The sequence below is a fragment of the Panthera leo genome, chromosome B2 (genome assembly GCF_018350215.1).
Source record: "Panthera leo isolate Ple1 chromosome B2, P.leo_Ple1_pat1.1, whole genome shotgun sequence".
NCBI lineage: Eukaryota > Metazoa > Chordata > Mammalia > Carnivora > Felidae > Panthera > Panthera leo.
Genome location: NC_056683.1, coordinates 141,286,676 through 141,309,857, shown reverse-complemented (window position 1 = coordinate 141,309,857; position 23,182 = coordinate 141,286,676). Strand labels below are relative to the sequence as shown.

General features: G+C 41.9%; 1 protein-coding gene across 7 annotated transcripts in view; it reads right to left on the bottom strand.

Moving 5' to 3' along the window:
- LOC122220530 (palmitoyltransferase ZDHHC14) overlaps positions 1-23,182 on the bottom strand; it is a 533,561-nt gene that overhangs the window by 156,199 nt on the left and 354,180 nt on the right. For all 7 annotated transcript variants that reach the window (XM_042940151.1, XM_042940152.1, XM_042940155.1 and 4 more), the window contains one exon: positions 22,652-22,752. In XM_042940151.1, coding sequence (XP_042796085.1) covers positions 22,652-22,752 — 101 coding nt within the window. The remainder of the gene's footprint in view (positions 1-22,651; positions 22,753-23,182) is intronic.

Below are 23,182 nucleotides of genomic sequence, written 5' to 3'. Positions count from 1 at the left end.
TCTGGGTGAGAGGCTGGCGAAATAAAAGACGAACAAGGCCACTGGTGTCTTCTGTTGAAGAATTCATAAATCAGTGGGGAAGTACCCATAAGCAAATGATCACAACACAGTAAGTAAAGGGTGAAGGAGCAGTATCATTTAGATCCTGTATGGTGACATTTCCTCTGCCTTATCCTGGTCCCAGGCAACCCGCGTTTTGTTACTATATTTTTGCCGTTCATAAAACGACATAAGTGAAACCATACTATAGTTATAGTCCTTTGTGTCTGGCTTCTTTAGCTCAGCGTGATGTTTCTGCAATTCACTCATGGTAGCTGTCATTCTTCTTTATTGCCAAGTAGTATTCCTGTACACGGACGCAGCATGATTTGTTTATCTGTTCTCTAGCTGATAAACACTTGGGCTGTTTCCAGTTTGAGGCTCTAATGAACAGTGTTGTGATGGACATTACTCCCTACTCTTTTTTCAGACATACCTTTTTATTTCTTTTGGATACATACCTAGAAATGGAATCGAGGGATCATATGATCAGCGCATGTTTAACTTTACAAGAAACTGACATACTGTTTTTCTATAACGGCTGTATCATTTTCCCTCCCCAACATAGATGTATGACAGTTTCAGTCGCTCCATATCCTCACCAAACCAGCATTGTCCATCCTTTTTGTTTTCATCATGCTAGTGGGTAGGGAGTTGTATCTTATTATTCTAATTTGCACGTTCCTGATACCTAGTGATGTTGTGTATCATTTTACTCTTCCGTATGAAGTGTCTGTTCAAATATTTTGCCCATTTGCAAAATCGCTTGTTTGTCTTATCGAGTGGCAAGATTCTTAATCTGTTAATCTATTTTGGATACGAGTTCTTTTTTTAAAAGTTTATTTATTTATTTTGAGAGAGAGAGAGAGAAAGAGAGCACAAGTGGGGGAGGGGCAGAGAGAGAGAGGGAGAGGGAGAGAATCCCAAGCAGGCTCTGTGCCATCATCGCAGAGCCCAGTGTGGGGCTTGAACCCACCAACTGTGAGATCATGAGCTACTGAGCCACCCAGGAGCTCGGGGACAAGTTCTTTATCAGATATAGTTTTGTAAATATCTCCTCCCAGTCTGCACCTTGCTTTTTCATACTTTTTTTTTTTTTGCCTTTTCATTTTTAATGTTATCTTTCAGAGAATAAAATGTTTTAATTTCAAAGTCCAACTATTTTTTCTTTTCTTTTCCTTTTTATAGTTTAGTTCTAGAATATTTTAAAAGATTCCTCCACATTTTCTGTATTAGACAATGATGTCTGTCTTTTACAAAGTTTTGTGTCCCGTCTAAGGAATCTTTGCCTACCACAAGAGCACAAAGATTCTCTCATTTGCTTTAGAACTTTAACTTTTATATTTAGTTCCATGCTTCATTTTGAGCTAACTTTTATATATGGTGTGAGGTGTAGGTTGAAGTTCAACTTTCTTGTGTCTGGACAACCGGTTATTCAGGCATCATTGGCAGAAGGGGCTCTCTTCTCCTTTGCTGACTTGCCTTGGCAACTTTGCTGCAAGTCAATTGAGCAAAGAATTATGGGGTCAATTCCTGGGCTGTCTATTCTATTCCGCTGGTCTATATCTGTCTCATCTGCCAATAGCACATTATCTTGAATATTGTCCATGAATGTAAAGTTTTGAAATCAAGTTATATAAGCCCTATAACAGTCTTCTTTTTAAAAACTGTATTGTCTATTGTAGGTTCTTCATATTTTCAGATAGATTTGAGAATTGTAGTTGATTTCTACAAGAAACAAATTCTGGGATCATGATGGTGATTGTGACTGTTTAAATCTACAGACCAATCTGTTAAGGGAGAATTGCCATCTCAATCCTACATCTTCCAATACAAAAATGATGAATCTCTCCATTTATTTAGGTTCCTTTTAATTTTTTCCAGAAATGTTTTATAATGTTCCACGTTTAGATCTTACACGTTGTCTTTATTAAATTCATTCCTCGGGTTTTTTTGTTTTCTTTTTTTAAGTTTATTTATTTATTTTGAGGGAGGAGGATGAGTAGAGGAGGGGCAGAGAGAGGGAGGGAGACAGAGAACCCCAAGCAGGCTCCTTGCCGTTATCGCAGAGCCCAATACGGGGCTCGACCGCACCAACAGTGAGATCAGGACCTGAGCGGAAACCAAGAGTCAGAGGCCTAACTGACTGAGCTACCCAGGCACCCCATTCCTAGGTTGTTTGATGCTATTGCAATTGAAAGTGACTCAAAATTTTATCCTTCAATTATTCATTTATCTATAAATACAAATGATTTTTGTTGGCTGGCCTTATAGCTTACAGCCTTGTGAAATGCACTTATTAGTTCTAGAATATTTTAAAAGATTCCTCCACATTTTCTGTATTAAACAATGCTGTCTGTGAAAAAAGGGGCAGTTTTATTTATCCTTTGCTAATCTGTGTGTCTTTTGTTTCTTTTTCCTACATTATCATGCTGTGTAGGCCCTCCGGAACAATGATGACTAGAAACAATGAGTGCAGACATACATGCCTTGTTCACTCTCCTAGATAGAAAGCTTTCGTTCCTTCACCATGAAGTATGATGCCAGCCACAGGTTTTTCACAGATGCCCTTTATCAAAATGAGGAAGTCCCTTCTATTTCTCATTTGTTGAAAATGGATTTTTAAAATTATAAATAGTTACCAAATTATATAAAAATTTTTTTCAATCTATTGATATAATCATATTTTCAGTTTTTCAGTCTGTCCATGTGGTGAATTGCATTGATTTTTCAAATGTGAAACCAGATGTGTATTCCTGGAATTCAAATGGGGATAAACCCCACTTCATTAAGAATATACTACTCTTTTTAGACATTGCTGGATTCGATGTGATCACATTTTGCGAAGATTTCTTTGCATCTTTAATCATGACCAGTTTAGATCTTCCCTTGTAATGTCATTGACTGGCTTGGAGGGCAGGGTGGTGCTAACTTTATAGGCTGAGTTATGAAGTGTTCCCTCTACCTTTACCTTCTGGAAGAATTTACGTAGGCTTGGTACTGTGTTTTCGTTACGGTTTTGAGAGAATTCATTGTAAAGTCACAGACCTAAACCTGGGATTTTTATTGTGGGAAAATTAAGAATTACAAATTCTATTTCATTAGTTGATATAGATTTATTTATATTTTCTTTTTTTCCTCAAGTCAGTTTTGGTAATATGTATCTCTAAAGCAATTTTCTGACTTCATCTAAATTGCCAAATTAACTAGCATAAATTGTTAGTAATATTCCCCTATTATCATCTGAATGTCTGTAAAATCTTTAGTGATGTTCGCTAGTTCATGCCTGTTGTTGTTAGCGTGTGCATTCTCCATTGTTTTCTGGGCACTGGGTGTTGCTGGTTGCTGTGCAGGGCAGAAGCTGGATGCTGGAGAGGCAGCAAACCCGTCAGGACCCTGGTCCCGGTGCAGACTGCTGGGGAAGCCATGCACCCTGCAAGCGTGCGGGAACCGGAAAGAATAACTCGTCCTCTCTGCAGTGTTTCCCAAGTGCTACAAAGCTTGACATCAAGCCATCTGGCAAAGGAAAAATAATATTTAAATATTACTTAAATATTTAAAGGGCCCAGGGGCACCTGGGTGTCTCAGGTGGTTAAGTGTCTGACTCTTGATTTCGGCTCAGGTCATGATCTCATGGGTTCGTGAGTTCGAGCCCTGCGTCAGGCTCTGTGCTGACAGCGTGGAGCCTGCTTGGAATTCTCTCTCTCTCCCCTTCTCTCTGCCCCTCCCCTGCTGCACTCTCTCTCTCAAAATAAATGAATAAACTTAAAAATATATATATTTAAAGGGCCCAGATCCATTTTCATAGAACTGGCGAAAAGTATGAATTCGGCAGAGTGGTTTGTTAGGTAACAAAAGCTAACTGATATATGTTAGACCTTTTTGGTTTATCTTCCAAGTGTCTTAACCCCCTTTACACTTTTCCAACCCTTTCTCCATGTCGTAGTTCTGGGAAATTTCTTGAGGATACAAGACTTTTTTTTTTTTTCCCCCAGCTCTGTCCAACATCTGCAGCTAATCTTCCCACTGGATTTTAAATTTCAAAAATGCAATATTTTTTTTTAATTTCTGGAGGAGCTATTTGATCTTATTTTTTAATGATGATTTCTACACATTTGAAACACCCTTGTTTTATCATGTCTTTCCAATCCTACTATTATCTCAGGTTCTTGCTAATCTTCCTGTTTGATGTGTCTGTGGTGAGTTGTTTTCTCTTGTGGTTTATAATTTTTGTTTGTGAGCTCATTTCTTTAGGATTTTTTTCTCTAAGGAAGTCACTTGTATTTTCAATTTAAAAAATATCCCTGCAGTGTAGTCTATATTTTCTTTTTCTAAGCAACTAGTAATTTTGCCAGCCTAGGACAAGTTTAGCTTGGAAATTTCCACATAACGGAGGTGTTGTAAATTTCAACTCCTGCATGGTGCAGGTTAGGCGCCTCAGTAATTCATGGGAGATGTTTTTCCAGGACCCTGGGCAGAGCTCACTTTGCTGCTTTCTTGGAAAAGTAGGGAGAGTTTTTTTACCCCTCTTTAATGAAAGGACAGATCATCCAGGCTCTCAGTTTAAGGGTCTCAGTTCTAGCTCCTTGCTTCCTGTGGGCCCAACACCACATCTCCTGCCCTCTCTTGGGTGTTAAAATCCCATTCATAGTCTTTGGGGCTCACATCCAGACATAAACCTGCCCTCACTCCACAGCTGAGACTCAAGTTATAAGTTTACTACTCACTCTGACGCCTGGAGCTTTTGAGCCCATCTATGCCTTTCAAATAAATTTTGCCATCTTTTATCTAATATTTCATATGGTTGTGAAAATTTTTACGGTTGGGAGTAAGGCTTGCATTAGTTCAGTATGCTATGTTTCTGGAATCTGAGTTGTAGATCTTTCATCACTCTAGAATTTATAGCTGAAGGTTTTAAGCAGGAGAGGCACATGATCAAATTTACTTTACAATGAGAACTCCGGTAGATCTAAGAGTGAATTTCAAAAGAAAGTGATTCACGACTGGAGGGTCAGTTAGAATGCTCCTGCAACAGCCAAGATTTAAAGATGATGAGATAGTGAAGGGTCTCCCTTCCCCCACCTCACTCGAGAGTCCTTGTCCTTTAAGAAGGGAAGACTGTCAACTCACATGGTCAAAGGAGGCTTCAAAAAGGAGGTGACACCTCTTTTCATCTTTGAAAAATGGAGAAAAATTTTTTGGATGGTGAGAAGAATGTAGAGCCTTCTTTTAGGGTGGACAGGCACAGGACGGGGCCAAGGAAAGAAAGTAGAAGGAATGCTCGTGGCTTATAGTCAAGTACTTGGGAGTAGTTCAGCATGACCAGAGTGGTGGGTCATGCAGCGGGGGCAGTAGAAGGCAGTTGGAATGACCAGTGAAACCTGATTGGGAAGGCTGTTTAATCCCCTATAGTTATTCTCATTGCTGATGATCATTAATAGCATGTTTGGAAACACAGTCCTGGGTTTTGCCAGTGCAGACGCCAAAAGGGATAATTATTTAGATGGACATATGAAAGGAGTCGGATCCAAAAATGTAGCTGTCCCAGTTTGCAGATCATCCACACATTCTATTGCCATGAGAATCTAGGTTTAAATTTGAGAAAGAAAATACATGTTCGGCAATTGATTTAAATCATCCACTTTCAACTATATCTAAACAAAGTGTTGGTTTGCCTGCTACCTACCGCCATTTTCCACTTGATTTTAAGATTATTTAGTAGAGAGAAGGATACAGATGGGTGTGTGATTTGCTTTATATTTTTAAAAAACGAGATCAGGGGGCGCCGGGGTAGCTCAGTCAGTTAAGCGTCTGACTCTTGATTTTGGCTCAGGTCATGGTCTCATGGTTCATGAGTTTGAACCCCACAACAGGTTCTGCGAGACAGCATGGAACCTGCTTGTGATTCTCTCTCTCCCCCTCTCTCTGTCCCTCCCTCGCTCTCTCTCAAAACAAATAGACTCAAAAAAAGATGAGATTGGTGGGTGTTTTGAGAGAAACTTCAGGATGTTTTATGCTTTTCACTAAAAGTCGCATAGCCAAAATTATATCCATGGAATAAAGCCTCACAAATGTGCTTCTTTGCACAATTATCAAATATTTTGGAGAGTTTGAGTAACTGTTACATCTGTTAAAGATAAATGACTCAGTAGCCTCTGGCATATGCAGAAATCGGAATGGAAATAAGGAGACGGGAAAAAGCTTAGATGATGGATTTACCAGACTGAGCAGGAAAAGAAGCCAAGAGAAAGACATGCTTTTTGTTTTTTTCTTTTTAAAATGATGAATAGTTACAGAGTAGCTCAATTCTAGGCCAGCTTTGTTTTGGCCTTTTATCTCTCTTTATTGACTGGTGAAAGAGATAAACACACTTTTATTAATTTGGGGGGTATGGAGTTCCAATAAAATGCTCAAATAACAATTTTCGATGCATAGCCTTCCAGGAGGATCGGTGCCTGTTAGCAGACACTTAATCTTACCCCGGTGCCAGGCCTGTGGCCAGGAGAACTGATTTATGTGCTAAACCATAATAGACGGGCCTTTTCTTACACATCTGGGTGTATTGGGTGCCTGCCATGGTGCCAGAGACAGGCCAGACACTCTTTGCTGAGTGGGTGAATATGTGTACAAATGAACATATAAAAGGTTCCATCAGTACATATTTAGATAATAGTTTATATACAATAGGGGGTATAAATTGAAAATTTTACCCAGAAAAACACTTTGAACAAAGTGGGGTGAACCTAAGCTTCATTTTCTAAGCTTCCTCAGGTGGGAAAAGTAGATTTATTTGAAATTCTGTGCTTTCCAACTTGTTATTGGCTTCATGTGTTTCGTTCTCATTTGTGTGAGAAGGTCCCCTCCATCTGGCAAATTGGAGCAGATGGTACCTGGCTCCATACTCTGGGACGGGACCCGTACTCTGGGGATGGGACCCACAGGGGGATGGGCCAGGCTAAGAACAGCAGGATGGGCACTGTGTTTTAGAAGGTCAACTCTGAAGGCCTGTGAGGACGGTTAGAGGTGGCAGGGAAGGGAATACGGGAGATTCAGATTCTAGTCCACGTGAGACATGACGAAGACCTGGGCCAGGCTGGTGGCCGCAGGGACAGAGAGGAGGGATATTTGAAATGATAAGATCGGGGACCGATCGAATGTGGGCACTGAGGCAGAGGAAGGATCCAAGACGAAGCCCGGGTTTCTGGCATGGGTGACCATGCGGCTTGCGATCAGTTGCCCAACACAGAAGAGTCAGGAAGAGGAAACCATTGCGGGTGCGGGAGCTGCTGGGTTACAGGGTGAGGTCACAGAGCCTGGTAATGTGACTCATGGTCTTCAAATCTCACTAAAAACTTGCTGCTGGACCTGAAAGCCCTTAGTGAGCAGAATTTTTTTTTTTTTTTTGCGTATAATTGTGCCAAATGTTTGTCATTTTCTGAGGCCATGCAGCCCTTAGCTTCCCTTCCTATGTCTGGGCACCCCTCATTAGGTAGCACTGGTGAGGCACAGAGCCCTGCTTCTCACTGTATGAGTGAAGGTGGCCTTCTCCCTCCCCCCACATTCTGGCTGCCAGGATTCTGGCACGCTCCCTGGGTTCACCAATTGGTGGCTGTGATAGTTAACACACTAGGCCACACTACCCAAACTTGGCTAGGCCACACTACCCAAATATTTGGTCAAACACTAGTCTAGACATTGCCGTAAGGGCATTTTTATTTATTTATTTTTTGCTATAAAGGTATTTCTAGATGAGATTAACATTTAAGTCAGTAGGCTTTGAGTAAAGCAGATTATGCTCCATAACGTGGGGGCCTCATTCAATCAGTGGAAGGCCTTAAGAGAAAAAAGATCTATATTCCCCTGGAAGCAGAGGGAATTCTGCAAGCTGCAATATCAGTTCTTCTCTGAGTCCTCAGACTGTCTGCCTGTCCTACAGACGGATAATAACCAGCATTAGTTTCTGCTTTTTGCAGTAATGAGTGTTGCCTAATACAATAATACATGTTCGTTGTTGACAAATCACAAATACCAGAAAAGGTAAAAAACAAACAGAAAAATTCACATATATCCTGATACAACTAATTTAAACATTTTCCTACTCTCCCTCCAGATTCTTCTATACATGTTTTACACAATTTCATTCATATGTATATGGTATTTTATCCTGCTTGTTCATTGAACATTCTACTATTATTAAAGCATTGTGATGTGTCTTTAACTACTGATAATCTTTCTGATACTCTTGGTTCTACTTCAGTCTTCTTGATGTGTGCTTTCTGTTTGTGAGGCTGCCTTCTTAATTTCTTTGCCTGTTTCTGTTTTCTTGCCATATTTTATTTGATTGGAAATAGACACCCCATTTAAGCCTGCTTGAGGTTACCTTTAAGTTTAAGAGCCACGTGGTTAAAATCAATTTCTCTGGTTATTAAAGTTGAGAACAACATTTGCCCTTATGTACAGCTCTCCTTTTCTCGTACCCTCTCCATGGCTTTCATGTAATACTCTAACATATGTGAAGTGTTTGCTCATGTAAATATTTTCTTAAGAGTTATTTTTTGCTTACTCAATTTTGAAACCATATCCTAAAAACTACGTAAATGTTCAATTGGTTTTAATACTTATTGCATGGCCTTTCTATTCATTGAAATGTCACTTTCAGGGAGACATACGACGGTGGATTTTTGGGGGGCCCTTGCCTATTTGAGACCATCTTTGTTACTTTCACACATGAATGACAAGTTGGCTTGCTCAGAGAAGTGTTCTCACACTATTAATAGAAATTTTTAATGGAGGTGAGTCAGACCTCCCTACGGTTTTACCAGCCATCTATTACTGTGCTGGTTGACGGCAAGGAGGGATGATTCAAAGGGGTAATTTTCAATCCAACCTCATCTACTCTGAAGTTAGTGGAAATCCCCCCGCATTCTGGCCCATGGCACTCTTCCTTCTCTAATGTCCAGTGGTGTTACGAGTCCCTATATTTTGTTACATTCACAGGCGTTCTACTGGAAGATTCAGAGAGGGTCTACCAAGTAAGTGCCAGGATCTACAACACATTGCCTCCAAATGCCAGTGCTGTGTTAGCTCTTCAAGTCCTGAGCCTCATCTGCAGTGGCTATTTTAGATTCAGTCTTCTTTCCCCTGTGTTAGTCAAGCTTCTGTGGTTGCAGGTAACTGGAACTAACTTGACTTATGTAAACAGAAAAGGAACTATCATAGAAGAATACAGGAAAGATTCATGGAACCCAAAAGCAGACATGGAACGGGGAATATGAACTCCCGTTCATGTTTCTCTTTCTCTTTGTGGTGACTCATAAAGATTAACAGAGATCGTTGACATGTACTGAGTACTTTGACTGCCACCGGGACCCTTGGAGACAGACATCCTTGAGCGTCTCCGCTATACATAAGAGGAAGTGGAGACACAGGAATTAAGTTCCAAGCACAGAATTTGCACCCCCGGCATTGACACCCTTGACCTGTACCATACTCAGGGCTAACCCCCTATGCACATAACTTAAAAACAAATGTAACGATCCAATTATAAAATTAAGGAGGAATAAAGGAAAGTAATTTATGAAAAAAGAATATGTAAATGCTGAGGCCTAGCTACACTGGAAGACACAGGAAATGGTTATTTGCATTTGCTTATAAGAAATGTCTGTATGCACAAGAAGTGAGAAGATCAGAGAGCTCTGTATAGAAAATGTATAGAAAATAGAAAATGAAAGAGTAAAGTTACAAGTAAGCAGTAGGGTACACAACAGGCCAAAACTATTTATATAGGATGAAAGAAAGAGGGGAAAAAACCTTCTTTAAAGTCATAATATATGTCAGAAATAAATGATAGACTTTTGAAAATGAGGAAATATGATTTCCTCCCAGGTGAACTACAAATTCACCTGTAAGTGTACTGCTAAAGAATTTCTTGCCTTTTGACATGGGACGGTAGATCGCCAAAAACATATCCCCCATATTGATTTCCTTAAATTCATTCTGTAGGAAATGAAGCTTGGAGCCCATGGGCTTCGATGAGCCCCAGGGCAGAGAGGATGGGAAGAGAAACTGTAGAACAGGGACGAGAGGTCCTGGGGTAGATCCCTGGTTCAGGGTGAGAAGGAGGCTAGAGAATAATAAGCATGAAAAAATAATTCCAATATGCAATTTCCCAATGCAGGTCTCACCCTTGAGTGACAAAATCGATACACATATGAAAACGATCATAGGAAATATTTTAAAAGAATCCTTTGAGTGCGGCGCCTGGTGGCTCAGTCGGTTGAGGGTCTGACTCTTGATTTCGGTCCAGGTCATGATCTCACAGTTCCTGAAATCAAGCCCTGCGTCAGGCTCTGCACTGACAGTGTGGAGTCTGCTTGGGATTCTCTCTCTCCCTCTCTCTCTCTGCTCTTCCCCAGCACCTTGTCTCTCTCTCAAAAATAAATAAACATTTTTTAGAAAGAAAGAAAGAAAGAAAGAAAGAAAGAAAGAAAGAAAGAAAGAAAGAAATCCTTTTAGTGCAATTAAACTCAATCTTTGTATTCATGGTTTTGCCAATTTAATAAGGTTTTGGTTGGAAGGCAGTTCAAAGGAGACTCCAGAAAGTTCTGTTGCATAGCAGCATGGGAAGACTGCAAAGGCAGAGGAAGGTGTGTGCACTGGTCACTCAAATAGCACAGGCAGGCGGCCCTGCCAGAGGTGACCTCATTTTTCCCCGTAGTGAGCAACTTCTTGGTAGAGTTTCAAACACAACAAAGTAGTCTTCTCTCAACTTACATGGTCGTGGTATTCCTGGAAAATTCGGTGAACCTGAGAAGTATGACAAGAAATAGTTTGCAGTTGGAAAGAAAGTGGGGCTCCAGGCTGAGACACTTATAAAAAGCTCTTTTTCAGCTCACGAATGGCTGGAGGGGGGGTTCTTTATTTCTTGGTACCCTCCGCACGCTGCAGGGGGCCTGCCATCTTGGTCCTCACCTCCTGAGTTCTGGCAGGGCACCCCTCCCCAGTCACAGGGACAACAGAAAAATGTCCGTACATTTCAAATTTTTAAGAAAATTGTGTTTAATGTTTATTTTTGAAAGAGAAAGAGAGACAGAGAGAGAGAGAGAGAGAGAGAGAGACGGAGACAGAGAATCTGAAGCAGGCTCCGGGCTCTGAGCAGTCAGCACAGAGCCTGATGTGGGGCTCGGGCTCGTGAGCTGCGATCTCACGACCTGAACTGAAGTCGGACCCTTAACTGACTGAGCCACCCACGTGCCCCTGTCTACACACTTCTAATAGCCCTCAGGGTGATGCTGCCCAGAAGACTTCTGTGTTAGAGAAGTCCATTTAACTCCCTTCTCCAGGACACTGGCAAGCACTACACACACAAATCCTTCCACATACGGACATGCAGTTTGGATTCAGAGGACACACTAGTTCCAAATGTGTTTCCTGAGCAACCATTCGTTCTCTAATTTTTATTTACCATTTTCCTAGCTTTTTAACAAATTGTAATAAAGACACCTAAATTTACCACGTTTGAGCGTGCAGTTCAGCAGTGTTCAGTACACTCCCATTGCTGTGCAGCCATCACCGCCATCATCCCTAACTTGGGTACATTTGATGTTTATTTAAATTTAGAGAAAGGTTGTAAAGAGAGTACAAAGAACTTTTCCTCGTGAGCCATTGAAGAATAGGTTGTTGGGGCTCCTGGGTGGCTCAGTCGTTTGAGCCCTGGACTCTTGATTTTGGCTCGAGTCATGATTTCACCGTTCATGAGTTCAAACCCCGCATCAGACTCTGCACCGACAATGTGGAACCTGCTTGGGATTCTGTGTCCTCCTCTCTCTGTGTCCCTCCCCTGTTCATGCTCTGTCTCTCTTTCAAAGTAAATAAATAAACTTAAAAAAAAAAAAAACAAAAAACAAGAATAGGTTGCTGCTACAATATTGTATCAATCTTGAATGCCTTAGTGTGAAATTCTAATAATGGCGTTCTCTTAAACAACCCCAACATAGCCATCAATATCAAGAAACCAAAATTGATAATGTACCATCATCTGGTCTTCAGGCCCCACTTAAAGCTGGGCAGTGGTCTTCAGGATGTCTCTTACAGAAAAGATCCAGTCTAGGATGGGGAGCCACATTTAGCTGGGGCCTGGGAAGGGCAAGGCAGGCCATGGAGGGTCTGTCATGTGCCAGAAGGTCTGAAGGCTACTTTCTCATCTTTCGTCTTTATCAATCAGTTCCTCAGTTTGTCCTTGACTTTCACAATCTCCACACTTTAAAAGATTACAAGCCAGTTATTTTCTAGAATGTCTCTTAGTTTGGATCTGTCCAGCGTTTCTTCCAATTATTTCAGGTTATGCTCTTTGGAATTCCTGGTGAATTTTTCTTGCTGTGCCTGTTCAAGTGGTAGAAGGTTTCAGTTTGACTCATTACAGGTGGTATTAACTTTGATCATTTGATTCGTGTTGTCTTCTGAGTTTCTCCACTGTCAGGTTGTTCTTTTTCTTTTGTGATCCATAAAGCTTTTGTGAGGAGAGACTCTGAGACCATACAAATACTCCATTCCTTGTCAAATCTCATTCACTAGATAGTTTTAATATCTATTAATGTTTTCTGGTAGCACTAATAATCAATATATTGTCAAATAGTGATTTTCTGATTCCAGCATTCCTTGTACATTTATTAGTTGGCATTTCACTGTAAGGAAAGCTTTCTTTTCTCCCGCTAGTTATTATGTCATTTCATTGTGTCAGTATAGACTCATAGATTCCTATTTTGTGCAGGGCGTTATCATCTCTTGCCATAACCATTTGCTCTGATGCCAAATTGCTTATTTCCCCCTGGATTTGTCCAATGTGGGGCCCACTGAACTGGTTTCAGTGTCCTTTTAATATGTCCTTATCATGCACTGAGATCTTCCCAACTTTCTGGCATGTTCTAAGCCCATCTTGTACTTTCCCTGCCCTGATCCTAGAATCACCCATTTCTCCAAGAATCTCTAATTATCTTTTTAATAGAGAAGAATATTTAGAAACCTAGATCAAGACTCTAGGAGTGCACATGGTTAACAGCATATCACTGTTTTCAGATAGTGCTAGGGCTCTATCGTCCTATCTATCTATTATCTATCATCTATCTATCTATCTGTCTATCTATCATCCATCCACCTGTCTACCCATCCACACCACACACATCATGTATGTATCAGACACTCATATTTATTTCTTTATCTCTGTACACTACAAACCAGGAGTTCATACCAATACTTCCACTTCCAAATCTGATACCACAAAGTTCATTCTAGTTTCTTCGTTTTCTGTATTTGTAACTTCCTTCTCTGACAGTGAGGAAACCGGCCCCCATTTTTCTCAGTATGTTTGCTTACTGCATCAGTGTCCTCTATAAGTAACTGGCCTGCTGCCACCGCATCTCCACATCTTGCCTGGGTTCTGACACACTGTCTCAGGCTCCCAGACATGGATGGTGGCCTTGCCCTGCTCCCCACTTAGTGGCTTGTAAACCAAATCATTCAGGAAGAACGGCAGGGAGGCAGGCGGACAGAAACATCCCAACGAGTTGGATCCCATTTTTGTGTTATTTTAAATTATTTAACTTTTTAATTAGAAATTATGTGTTTCACACTACAGAGTGCCTTCTGTGCCTGTACACTGTGTAATTTCCACACATCACTGCATTTAATCCTTCTCTGGGTGCAAAGTATTATTCTCTTATTCGTCTTACAAAGGAGGCACCTAACACAAGTTTCGGGGGCACCTGGGTGGCTCAGTCAGTTGAGCGTCCGACTTCGGCTCAGATCATGATCTCATGGGTGGTGAGTTCGAGCCCGGTGTCGGGCTCTGTGCTGACAGCTTGGAGCCTGGAGCCTGTTTCGGATTCTGTGTCTCCCTCTCTCTCTGCCCCTCCCCCGCTCATGCTCTGTCTCTCTCTCTCTCTCTCTCTCTCTCTCTGAAAAATAAACATTAAAAAAAAAAGACCTAAGTTTCATGGGAGGTGACACTGCTAAGACTGGAATACAGTGTGTCACACTCCAAAGATCATCCTCGATACTAATTTTTGTAAGTTTAAGTATTTCCGATATATAACACCTTCTAGATAGAAGCCATCTGTATGTCAGCAAACAAATTTTTATCTCTGTTCTTTGAGTTTATATTTTACGTTCTCGTGAGCAATAAAAAGGCAGAGCACACTATCTTCTCAGGATGACAGACCTTCATGGAATGCAGCCGTTGAATTAAGGCTCTGGCTGTTATCAATGCCCACAACAGTGCCTGCATATAGTGGGTCCTCAAGCAATAGTTTTACACTTGGTGAATGAACCATCTATACACCTACAAAGCAAGTGATGATAATGAAGTGGAAACGGTGCTCACCAAAACAGTTACTTTTCCTTCACTGACACCTGGAAGGCCACACTTCTCTGCCCCCTTGCAGTTAGGTTGGATCTCATGATCAGTTCTTGTCAAAGAAATGTAGAGCTGCAGTGACCAGTGAGAAGACCCTGTGGTATGCCCTAGTCACTCTTGTCCTGCAGAGGCGAGTCCCAGGTAGCAGAGCTATAAGACGGGGAAGGCTCTGGCAGCCTGGTGCCCTACCCAGTGTATCTCCCTCTTCCCACCCACTGCTTTGTTGACCCACAGATTTTTTTGTGAGACATGAACCTTTGAAGTCACTGAGATTTTGAGGTTAGCTTGTTTCTGCAGCATAACCTTGCCTATCCTGACTCATGTCTCTCTTCTCTAGTTTCAGACAGATGGTTGATTGATTGATTGATTGATTTTTAGTTTTTTTTAATGTCTATTTTTGAGAGAGAGACAGAGTGTGAACGGGGAAGGGGCAGAGAGAGGGAGACACAGAATCCGAAGCAGGCTCCAGGCTCTGAGCTGTCAGCATGGAGCCCGACGTGGGGCTCGAACTCACCACCCATGAGATCATGACCTGAGCCGAAGTCGGACGCTTAACCGACTGAGCCACCCAGGTGCCCCAGAGAGAGATGATTTAAACAGAACAAAGGTTATATTCCCTACTGAAAGTCCAGACACAACTGATCCGTTAGTGTGAGCAAGGGCCAGTTGTGATATTTATAATAGAAACAGCATTGTGAGAATATTCAAGCAAAAAGGAAGCATTGCAAAGTGCAGGAACATTAATTTAAGGGGGAAAAAAAGCGCCCAAACTCCTGAAATCGAAGGAGTACTGACAGAGCTCCCCGCCTTGTAACCTCACGTAAATCATTCCCGAGAATGATTTCAGGTTCTAACTTCCTTGATTCCTACAATGCCGGTTCTTCATCATACTTTCTCTTTAAAGAAAAGACTGATTTTGTTCATAGAGGGTTGTTTTTTTTTTTAAGTTCTGACATCTTTTCACTTAAAGGAAGATGAGAAGTACAATTTGTTCACCATCTGGCTGGCTTAGTACTTCCCCGTCAAAGATATTGTTCCTGTTACACTTATACCAAAAGTCATTTCAACAATGAAGTGGTATTTAAGATTAAATTCACCCAACATGCTTTTCAACATTATTCTCATGAGAACTCATTATAACAATTTTATATATAAAGTAAAGAGAATAATATGACAAATTCTCATAAAAAGGTCATTTTGATTTTATAAATTAACATTTTGTCTTAGATGCTTTATTTCTTCCCTTTGCTGAAGTGTTTTAAAGCTAGTCTCAGACTGAAAAGCAATGAAACCTTTTGTCCCCCCAACATTTCATCCTTAAATGCTTCACTGCACATATTAAAAAAACAAGGATATTTTCTTATATAACCATAGTACCATCATCACACCTAATAAAATTAACAGTATATCTCCTCATACCATCTGAAACCCAGTCCATATGTAAATGATCTCAAAGATGTATTTTTATTTTATTTTAATTTTATTTTATTTATTTTTATTTTATTTATTTATTTATTTAAAAAAATTTTTTTTTAATGTTTATTTATTTTTGAGACAGAGAGACACAGAGCATGAACAGGGGAGGGGCAGAGAGAGAGACACAGAATCTGAAACGGGCTCCAGGCTCTGAGCTGTCAGCACAGAGCCCAACGCGGGGCTCGAACTCGCGGACTGTGAGATCATGACCTGAGCCGAAGTCGGCCGCTTAACCGACTGAGCCACCCAGGCGCCCCTAATTTAATTTATTTTTAAATGTTTATTCATTTTTGAGAGAGAGAGAGAGAGAGAGAGAGAGAGAGAGAGCAGGTGACCAGGGGAGAGGCAGAGGGAAGGGAACAGAGGCCCTTAAGCAGGCTCTGTGCTCACGGCAGAGAGCCCAATGTGGGGCTCAAACCCATGAACAACTATATCATGATGACCTGAGCCAAAGTTGAATGCTTAGCCAACTGAGCCACCCACAGGCGCCCCTTTATTTTATTTTTATATTTAGTTTGATTTGGGATCTAAACCATGTCACATATTACATTTCATTGTTCAGTTTCAAGTCTCTGTTAACCAATTTATTTTAAAATTCGTCTTGATAAAGTCTTTTACTTTTTTCCCCATTTTTTAAAATTTCTACCTTTCAAATATTTTTCTTCTTTTCTTTCTTTTTTTTTATTGGTAGGGTAAGTTGAGTAAGACTCTCACCTTGTATCTGGGGTATTTAGTATTTTTTTTTTTAATGTTTATTTTTGAGAGAGAGAGAGAGAGAGAGAGAGCGCGCAGAGGAGAGGCAGAGAGAGAGGGAGACACAGAATCTGAAGCAGGTTCCAGGCTCTGAGTTGTCAGCACAGAGCCCATCACAGAGGTCGAACTCACAAACCGTGAGATCATGACCTGAGCTGAAGTTGGACGCTTAACCGACTGAGATGCCCCTTAGTATTTCTTAAAAGCATTTCCTAAATATAAAATATGTATTAGTCAAGAGCTTTTATTAAAGAAAATCATTGAATATATCTAGCTGGTAGGGGCTCAAGAGTAAGAAAAAATTCTTTCGATGATATGACTTAAGTTTTCTGTTTTTCGTGTTTGCAAAGTTCATCTAGGTCAGAAAAAGAAGCTCTTTTTGTTATAAATCTTTAAGTGTGATGGCCTTCTCTCAGAATTGAGACTCTTCTTACTCATTCCTTAAAGAAGTTTCCTAGTCAAAAAGGAAAAAGGATAAAAACCAATGTTTGTTTTTAGCAGTCTCTAGAGATAATGTGATACAATAGTAGAAAAAAATACTATCTAGAGATTTAGGGAGTTAAAGTTTAGTTCTGCCTTGACAATAAACTAATGATTTGAGTAAGTCCTGTAAATTGTCTGAGCCTTGGTTTTTCATGAGAAAGTTTGGCCTAACTGATGGACAAGATATACCTGGAACATTCTAAAATTTCGTAATGACATGTGCCCCAAAACAATGAAATCCTTTTTGCCTCCACAACAGATACACCAAAGTCTTAGGCTTCTGCATGAGGGTTGTTCTTCAAAGCAGGCCCTTTGGCACCGGAAGCTAATCTCCCTGATGTTGCCACCCCTCAAAATAATATTATAAATACTTTCAGTCGCTTTACAAGCCACCCAAGAAAATAAGTACTTCTACTTGATGGCCACATCTCCTATTTAATAAGCATGTTTTGCAAGTTTGCTGCGTAGATGAAGAACCGTGCTGGGTGCTGGGGTGGCCAAGGCAGATGTGGGCACAGAGATGAATGAAACAGAGTTCCTGTTTGCTAAAGAATGGGTGATCTGGTTGGAGTGGGGAGACAGGTGCATGCACAACACAGCTGAAGGGAATGAATAAAACCTTTGAGGGATGGGAGTATCTTGGGCATAGTATTAATATCTCCAAGGCCAAGATCCTTATATAACTTTATATTTTGAGGCTGATAAAGTGACTCCCATCTGATATTTATTAAAAGTGATTCCCGTGTCATCACTAGAACGGGTGGAGATTTGAACAATCATATCAGTTAAAGGGTCAAAGAGTTCAGAACATCCTTTGGGCAAGGCTGAAGCCAAAACAAACACACTACACGCTCAGTAATTTAGATAACTAATAAATGCTCTTTTAAGAAGTAGGGACATTAAAGGGTTTATAACATGATGAAGGAATTTTGCTGTTTTTGTGTTTCCAGACAACCCCAGTTAAATATTCTAGGGTGCAAGGGGCGCCTGGGTGGCTCAGTCGGTTAAGTGTCGGCCTCTTGATTTCAGTTCAGGTCATGATCCCAGGGTTGTGGGATTGAAGCCTGCTTGGGAATGTCTCTCTCCCTCTGCCCCTCTTCTCCGCTCGTGCTCTCTCTAAAAATAAAAAAAAAAAATTCTAGGGTGCAGCTTGCAGAGGGAGGAGCTTCAAAGTGCGGAACAGCTGGATTCATTTAAATCCTGTTGGTTCTAGCTCCCAACCCTTCGGATAATCACTGCTGGATTGTTTTGGGAAACCAAAGAAGGAGAACAAATTTCATCTGAGTCACTTTGATGCATTTTCAGTCTGTGTTGTGGGTTTTTTAGCAAGATGGTTTTTACTGTTTCATTTTGTTTTGCTTATAAACAGACTGAGTTAAGAGGATTCTTAAATGAGCATCTATCAGACTCCTGCAGTTCTAGCTTCTGCTGCTGAATCGCTTTGACATCATCGATAATTCTTCACCTTCTGAAAGTGCATATGCAGGTCAAATTAATCCAGGGAGTCTAAATTACTGATGATAATCTTCTGTTACGATTGTCTGTTCCATTCAGAAGCGATTTTTGTAGCCTCAATACATACAATGGAAATTACCTTTCCTAATAGCGAAGCAAAGAATGAATTTCATCTGTTTTTGAATGGCAACCAGTCTCCTCTGGGACTATGCAGTCAGTCTCCTGTGTGTATTGACTGGGAACACCTGATGTCACCAGACACCACAGCACCCAGGTCTCATCCGGGAGGTTCTCAGTAACTATTTCTTGAATAAATAAGGGAGAATCACGATTAGGCTAATTAACGTATTTGAAAAGCCCTGCTCATCTTCCTCAGCAAATGCGTCTTCAGCACTTGGCAAGGTGACACCTTCTTCTTGCCACAAACAGCGAGTGTTACACCAGCAATGTGGCAAGGACAAGTCAGTCCACAGCAATCCCTGATCAGCCCACCCCAGGAAACATTTGGTGCGTCCAGTACGGACAAGCTCCTGGGCTACATGGGGCAATGATGGCCTTTCTCTGCCCGGTTTCTTAGCTGGAAGCACCAAGCAACATCAACAAGTCGTGAACTACTAAATTCTGGTCATTGTAAGAGATATGTTGCAGGACTTTTTAAAAAAATTTTTTTAATCTTATTTTGAGAGAGAGAGAGACAGAGTGTGAGTAGGGTAGGGGCAAAGAGCGAGACACAGAATCTGAAGCAGGCTCCAGGCTCCGAGCTGTCAGCACAGAGCCTGACGCGGGGCTTGAACCCATGAACTGTGAGATCATGACCTGAGCCAAAGTCGGACACTTAACTGACTGAGCCACCTAGGCGCCCCAGTATTGCAGGACTTTTTACCACAATACCCGGAATTTGTTGGCACGCCACTTGGAAGAATGAAGAGGTGGACACAGAATGAGCCGCAGGCACAAGTTTATAAGAGTATAAGATTAGAAAGTTAGAATGGTAGGGAAACTCTCTTTACAGAGAGGGGATGTTCAAAAGTGAATGCCTGAGAACTCTGGGCAAGGGTCTTTGTTTTATAAGCTTCTGGTCAACCCTCCCCTACTCTACCCTCTTGGTCCTTCTCAGCTTCTACTCTTAACTGGCTTGAGAGCTCTAGGTGCTGAGTGCCATTCCAGATTGGCTCGCGTCCATAGCACGAGGGGTGGCCTGCGGCCATACTTTGGTCTTTCATCAAATTCCTGAGGGAAACCGGAGGGGCAGTAGGTGGGGTCTGTTACATTCTTAAGAGGAACCTTAAGCCTGAGGGGGTTTCCTGTGGTCAGACACTCCCAGCATTGTTCTAAAATACGTGTTTCTCAGCTCTGCTTAGACTGTGAAATTCGGGTTTGTTTCTGCAACCATTCCCCGCCCTCAGCCAGGGGTGCCCTCTACCCCAGATAACCTCGCCCTCCCTGTTCTCAGCAAGGGGGGGGGGGGGCGGTGGGGAGGAAGCTGCCTTTCTGGACCTTTCTTCCCGGAGCAGCAGTTCTCCTTGCTGAGAACAGGGAGGGCGAGGTTATCTGGGGTAGAGGGCACCCCTGGCTGAGGGCGGGGAATGGTTGCAGAAACAAACCCCAATTTCACAGTCTAAGCAGAGCTGAGAAGCAGTGCTAGGCTGGGTGTGTGTGTGGGGGGGGGGGGGCAGCAACACCTACCCCTGCAACCTACTGAGCTTGAGAAGAGAGGTCTGGGAGGAGGAACACACCAATGTCTTGCAGTCCTTTGTAAATGGTGACAGAGGAGAAGGGCCATTGGGTATGATTCCTGTGCCCCAACTTCCCTGCCAACCTCACAAGCTGATCACAAACAAATTCCATGAAACCTCCTGGGTGGTCTTCCTCTTTTTTCCCTTCTTTGTGCTCTTCCTGGTTCAAATTCTCCCTTTGCCATCAGCCACCTTTTTTTTTTTTTTTTTTTTTTTTTAAGTTTATTTATTCTGGGAGGGAAGGGGCAGGGAGGGAGGAGAGAGGGAGAGATAGAACCTCAAGCAGGCTCCTCACCACACTGTCAGCAGGGAGCCCAGTGGGGGGCTGGACCTCATGAACCGTGAGGTCATGACCTGAGCCAAAATCAAGAGTCTGATGCTTAACCGCCTGAAACACCCAGGTGCTCCTCTGACATTCAATTTTAATCCTCTACTGACTCTTTAGCTACACCTCTTTGCATCTGGTAGTTGCTTTAGTGGTTATAATATAGGCCTTTATTTTATCGCAATCTTAGGGGTAATACTGTACTGCTTCATATACCTCACAGGAACCTTAGCAGTAGAGCCACAGGCTGCATGCACAGGCACATGCACTTTGTGTTATGTATATTACATCTACCTCAAGCCAGCAAGGCTGATGTTTTCTGCCAATGGGGAGTGTGGGGATTCAGGAAATTTCTTCAAGGGGGAAAAAAAAGCAGCAAACTTCCAAATATCACCAGGCACACTTCCCCTCTTTCAAGGGTAAACTCCACTCCAGTTTCTACCTCTTTTACTCACTCTCCACTGCTTTCAAATATGAAGAAAAAAAAATTCCATTATCTCTAGGGCTTATTTTCATCAAACTACTTTGTCATTCTCAGAATGTAATCTCCATGGTCAACCTTTTTCAGAGAGCTTTGTAGGAAACTAAAGCCTTCCACTGAAATCAATTAGCAAGCACTCATTACTGGGTGAAGACCTACAAGCTTAAGGTGAGACAGGGCCTTCAGGCAACAAGCAAATACCCTAACAGAGATGAGATCACGTATAAGGTCACGTAGACATGAATCTGAACTGGGTTACTGAGGCATCTCTGGTGCCTGACATCAGAGCCCACTCTAGAACCTTGACGGTTTCTTGAACGGTAGCCTAGATATTGAGCCATGCGAAATGGCCACTTCTGACTTGTTTGACTTTAAAAAACATAAATGTCATAAGTTCAACCAAATGGTCTCGCATAGAACGTGGGTTTCAATCCTTCTTGAACATTTTTTCATCTTTTTTTCTTATGTTTACTTATTTTTGAGAGAGAGAGAGGGAGAGAGGGAGGGAGACAGAATCTCTCAGCACAGAGCCCCACGCAGGGCTCACACCCACAAACTGTGAGATCATGACCTAAGCCAAGTCCGACCCTCTACAAACTTGAGCCACCCAGGTGCCCCAATCATTTTCTCATCTTTACAAGGTCCTGGAGCTAAAGAGACACTCTCTCCATTGTTTTATAGATAGACAGGAGGAACACCACCTATGAGAGTCACAACTCTAGAAGGCAAAGCTAGGCAAGCAGTCCCATTTAAAGCATCCTGCCTGAACGAGGACGGTCACCTGGTGTGGCTGCAGCCCCATGTGTCAGACGTTAACATTAACACTGATAACTGATTGCTGTGCTTTCTCAAAGGCAGGGGTTGATAACTGTGATGTCTGAATGTCACCATCCTGAGATGGTGTTAGTAAAACAATGTGGATTTAGTGTTGCCAGATTTCGCAGAAACAAAAAACCAAATGAATAAAAGCAGGATGCCCACTGAAATTAGAATTTCAGGTAAACAACAAAAACTTTTTAGTATAAGTGTGTTTTGCCCCTTTTACAATTAATGCATGAAACATATTTATACTAAAAATCATTTGCCATTGATCTGAAATTCCAACTGATCTACAAATCTACCTGGCAACTCCATGGTCTCCATTCGTTGCTGCCAAAGAGGACAGCGTTCTGGCTCTGGAAGGCCACACTATTGGGGAAATGGGCCTCCAGTTTGATGTTCACGATCCCATCCCTGAGAGAAAGCAGGCATACCCCGGTGGGAGGCCAAGTTCACAAGCCACCTGGAGAGTGGACGCTTATAAAGAAGGTTTTCCTTTTGAGAGCTCCTACAAAAATAATAATTAGCTTTATCAGGAGCTTTGTATGTGAGTCTGCTCTATAATTATTCATTTGTTAATTGCCTCAACATCCTGTTGAGGTTGGTAAATATTTATTTCTACGACTCTAATTTTGCAATGAGGTAAACAGAAACAGAGGAAGAGACTGACTCACCGGGCAGCCCAGCAGGCCGGGAGAGGACAGGCAGGAGAGCCAAGGAGGGGCCTCAGGTCCTGTGCTGCCATTCTTCAGGAAGGCTTGCCCCAGGGCCAGGCCTGGCAACAGAAAAGCCCAGATACAAATCTGATAAGAAGAATAAGGAGAATGCTCTGAACTGCCTGAAAACACATTCTGAACGGCTCCATTGCCGGTAAATGAAATAGACCAGAACAAAACTATGTAGAAAGCAAACTACTGAAGACAGATTATTTTCCCCAAAGGAGGGAATGGCTTAGCCACCCTTTGTTTCTCCCCAGTCAAAGGTGAATTGTCTTGAAAAGGAAGATAGTGTGGCACCTGGGTGCCTCAGTCTGTTAAGCCTCAGACATCGGCTCAGAGCCTAGAGCCTGCTTCCAGTTCTCTCTCTCTCTCTCTCTCTCTCTCTCTCTCTCCTCTGTCTCTGCCTCTTCCCTACTAATGAGCTCTCTCTCTCAAAAATAAATTAAAAAAAAAAAAAAAGAAGAAGAAGGTGAGCTTCAAACCCGG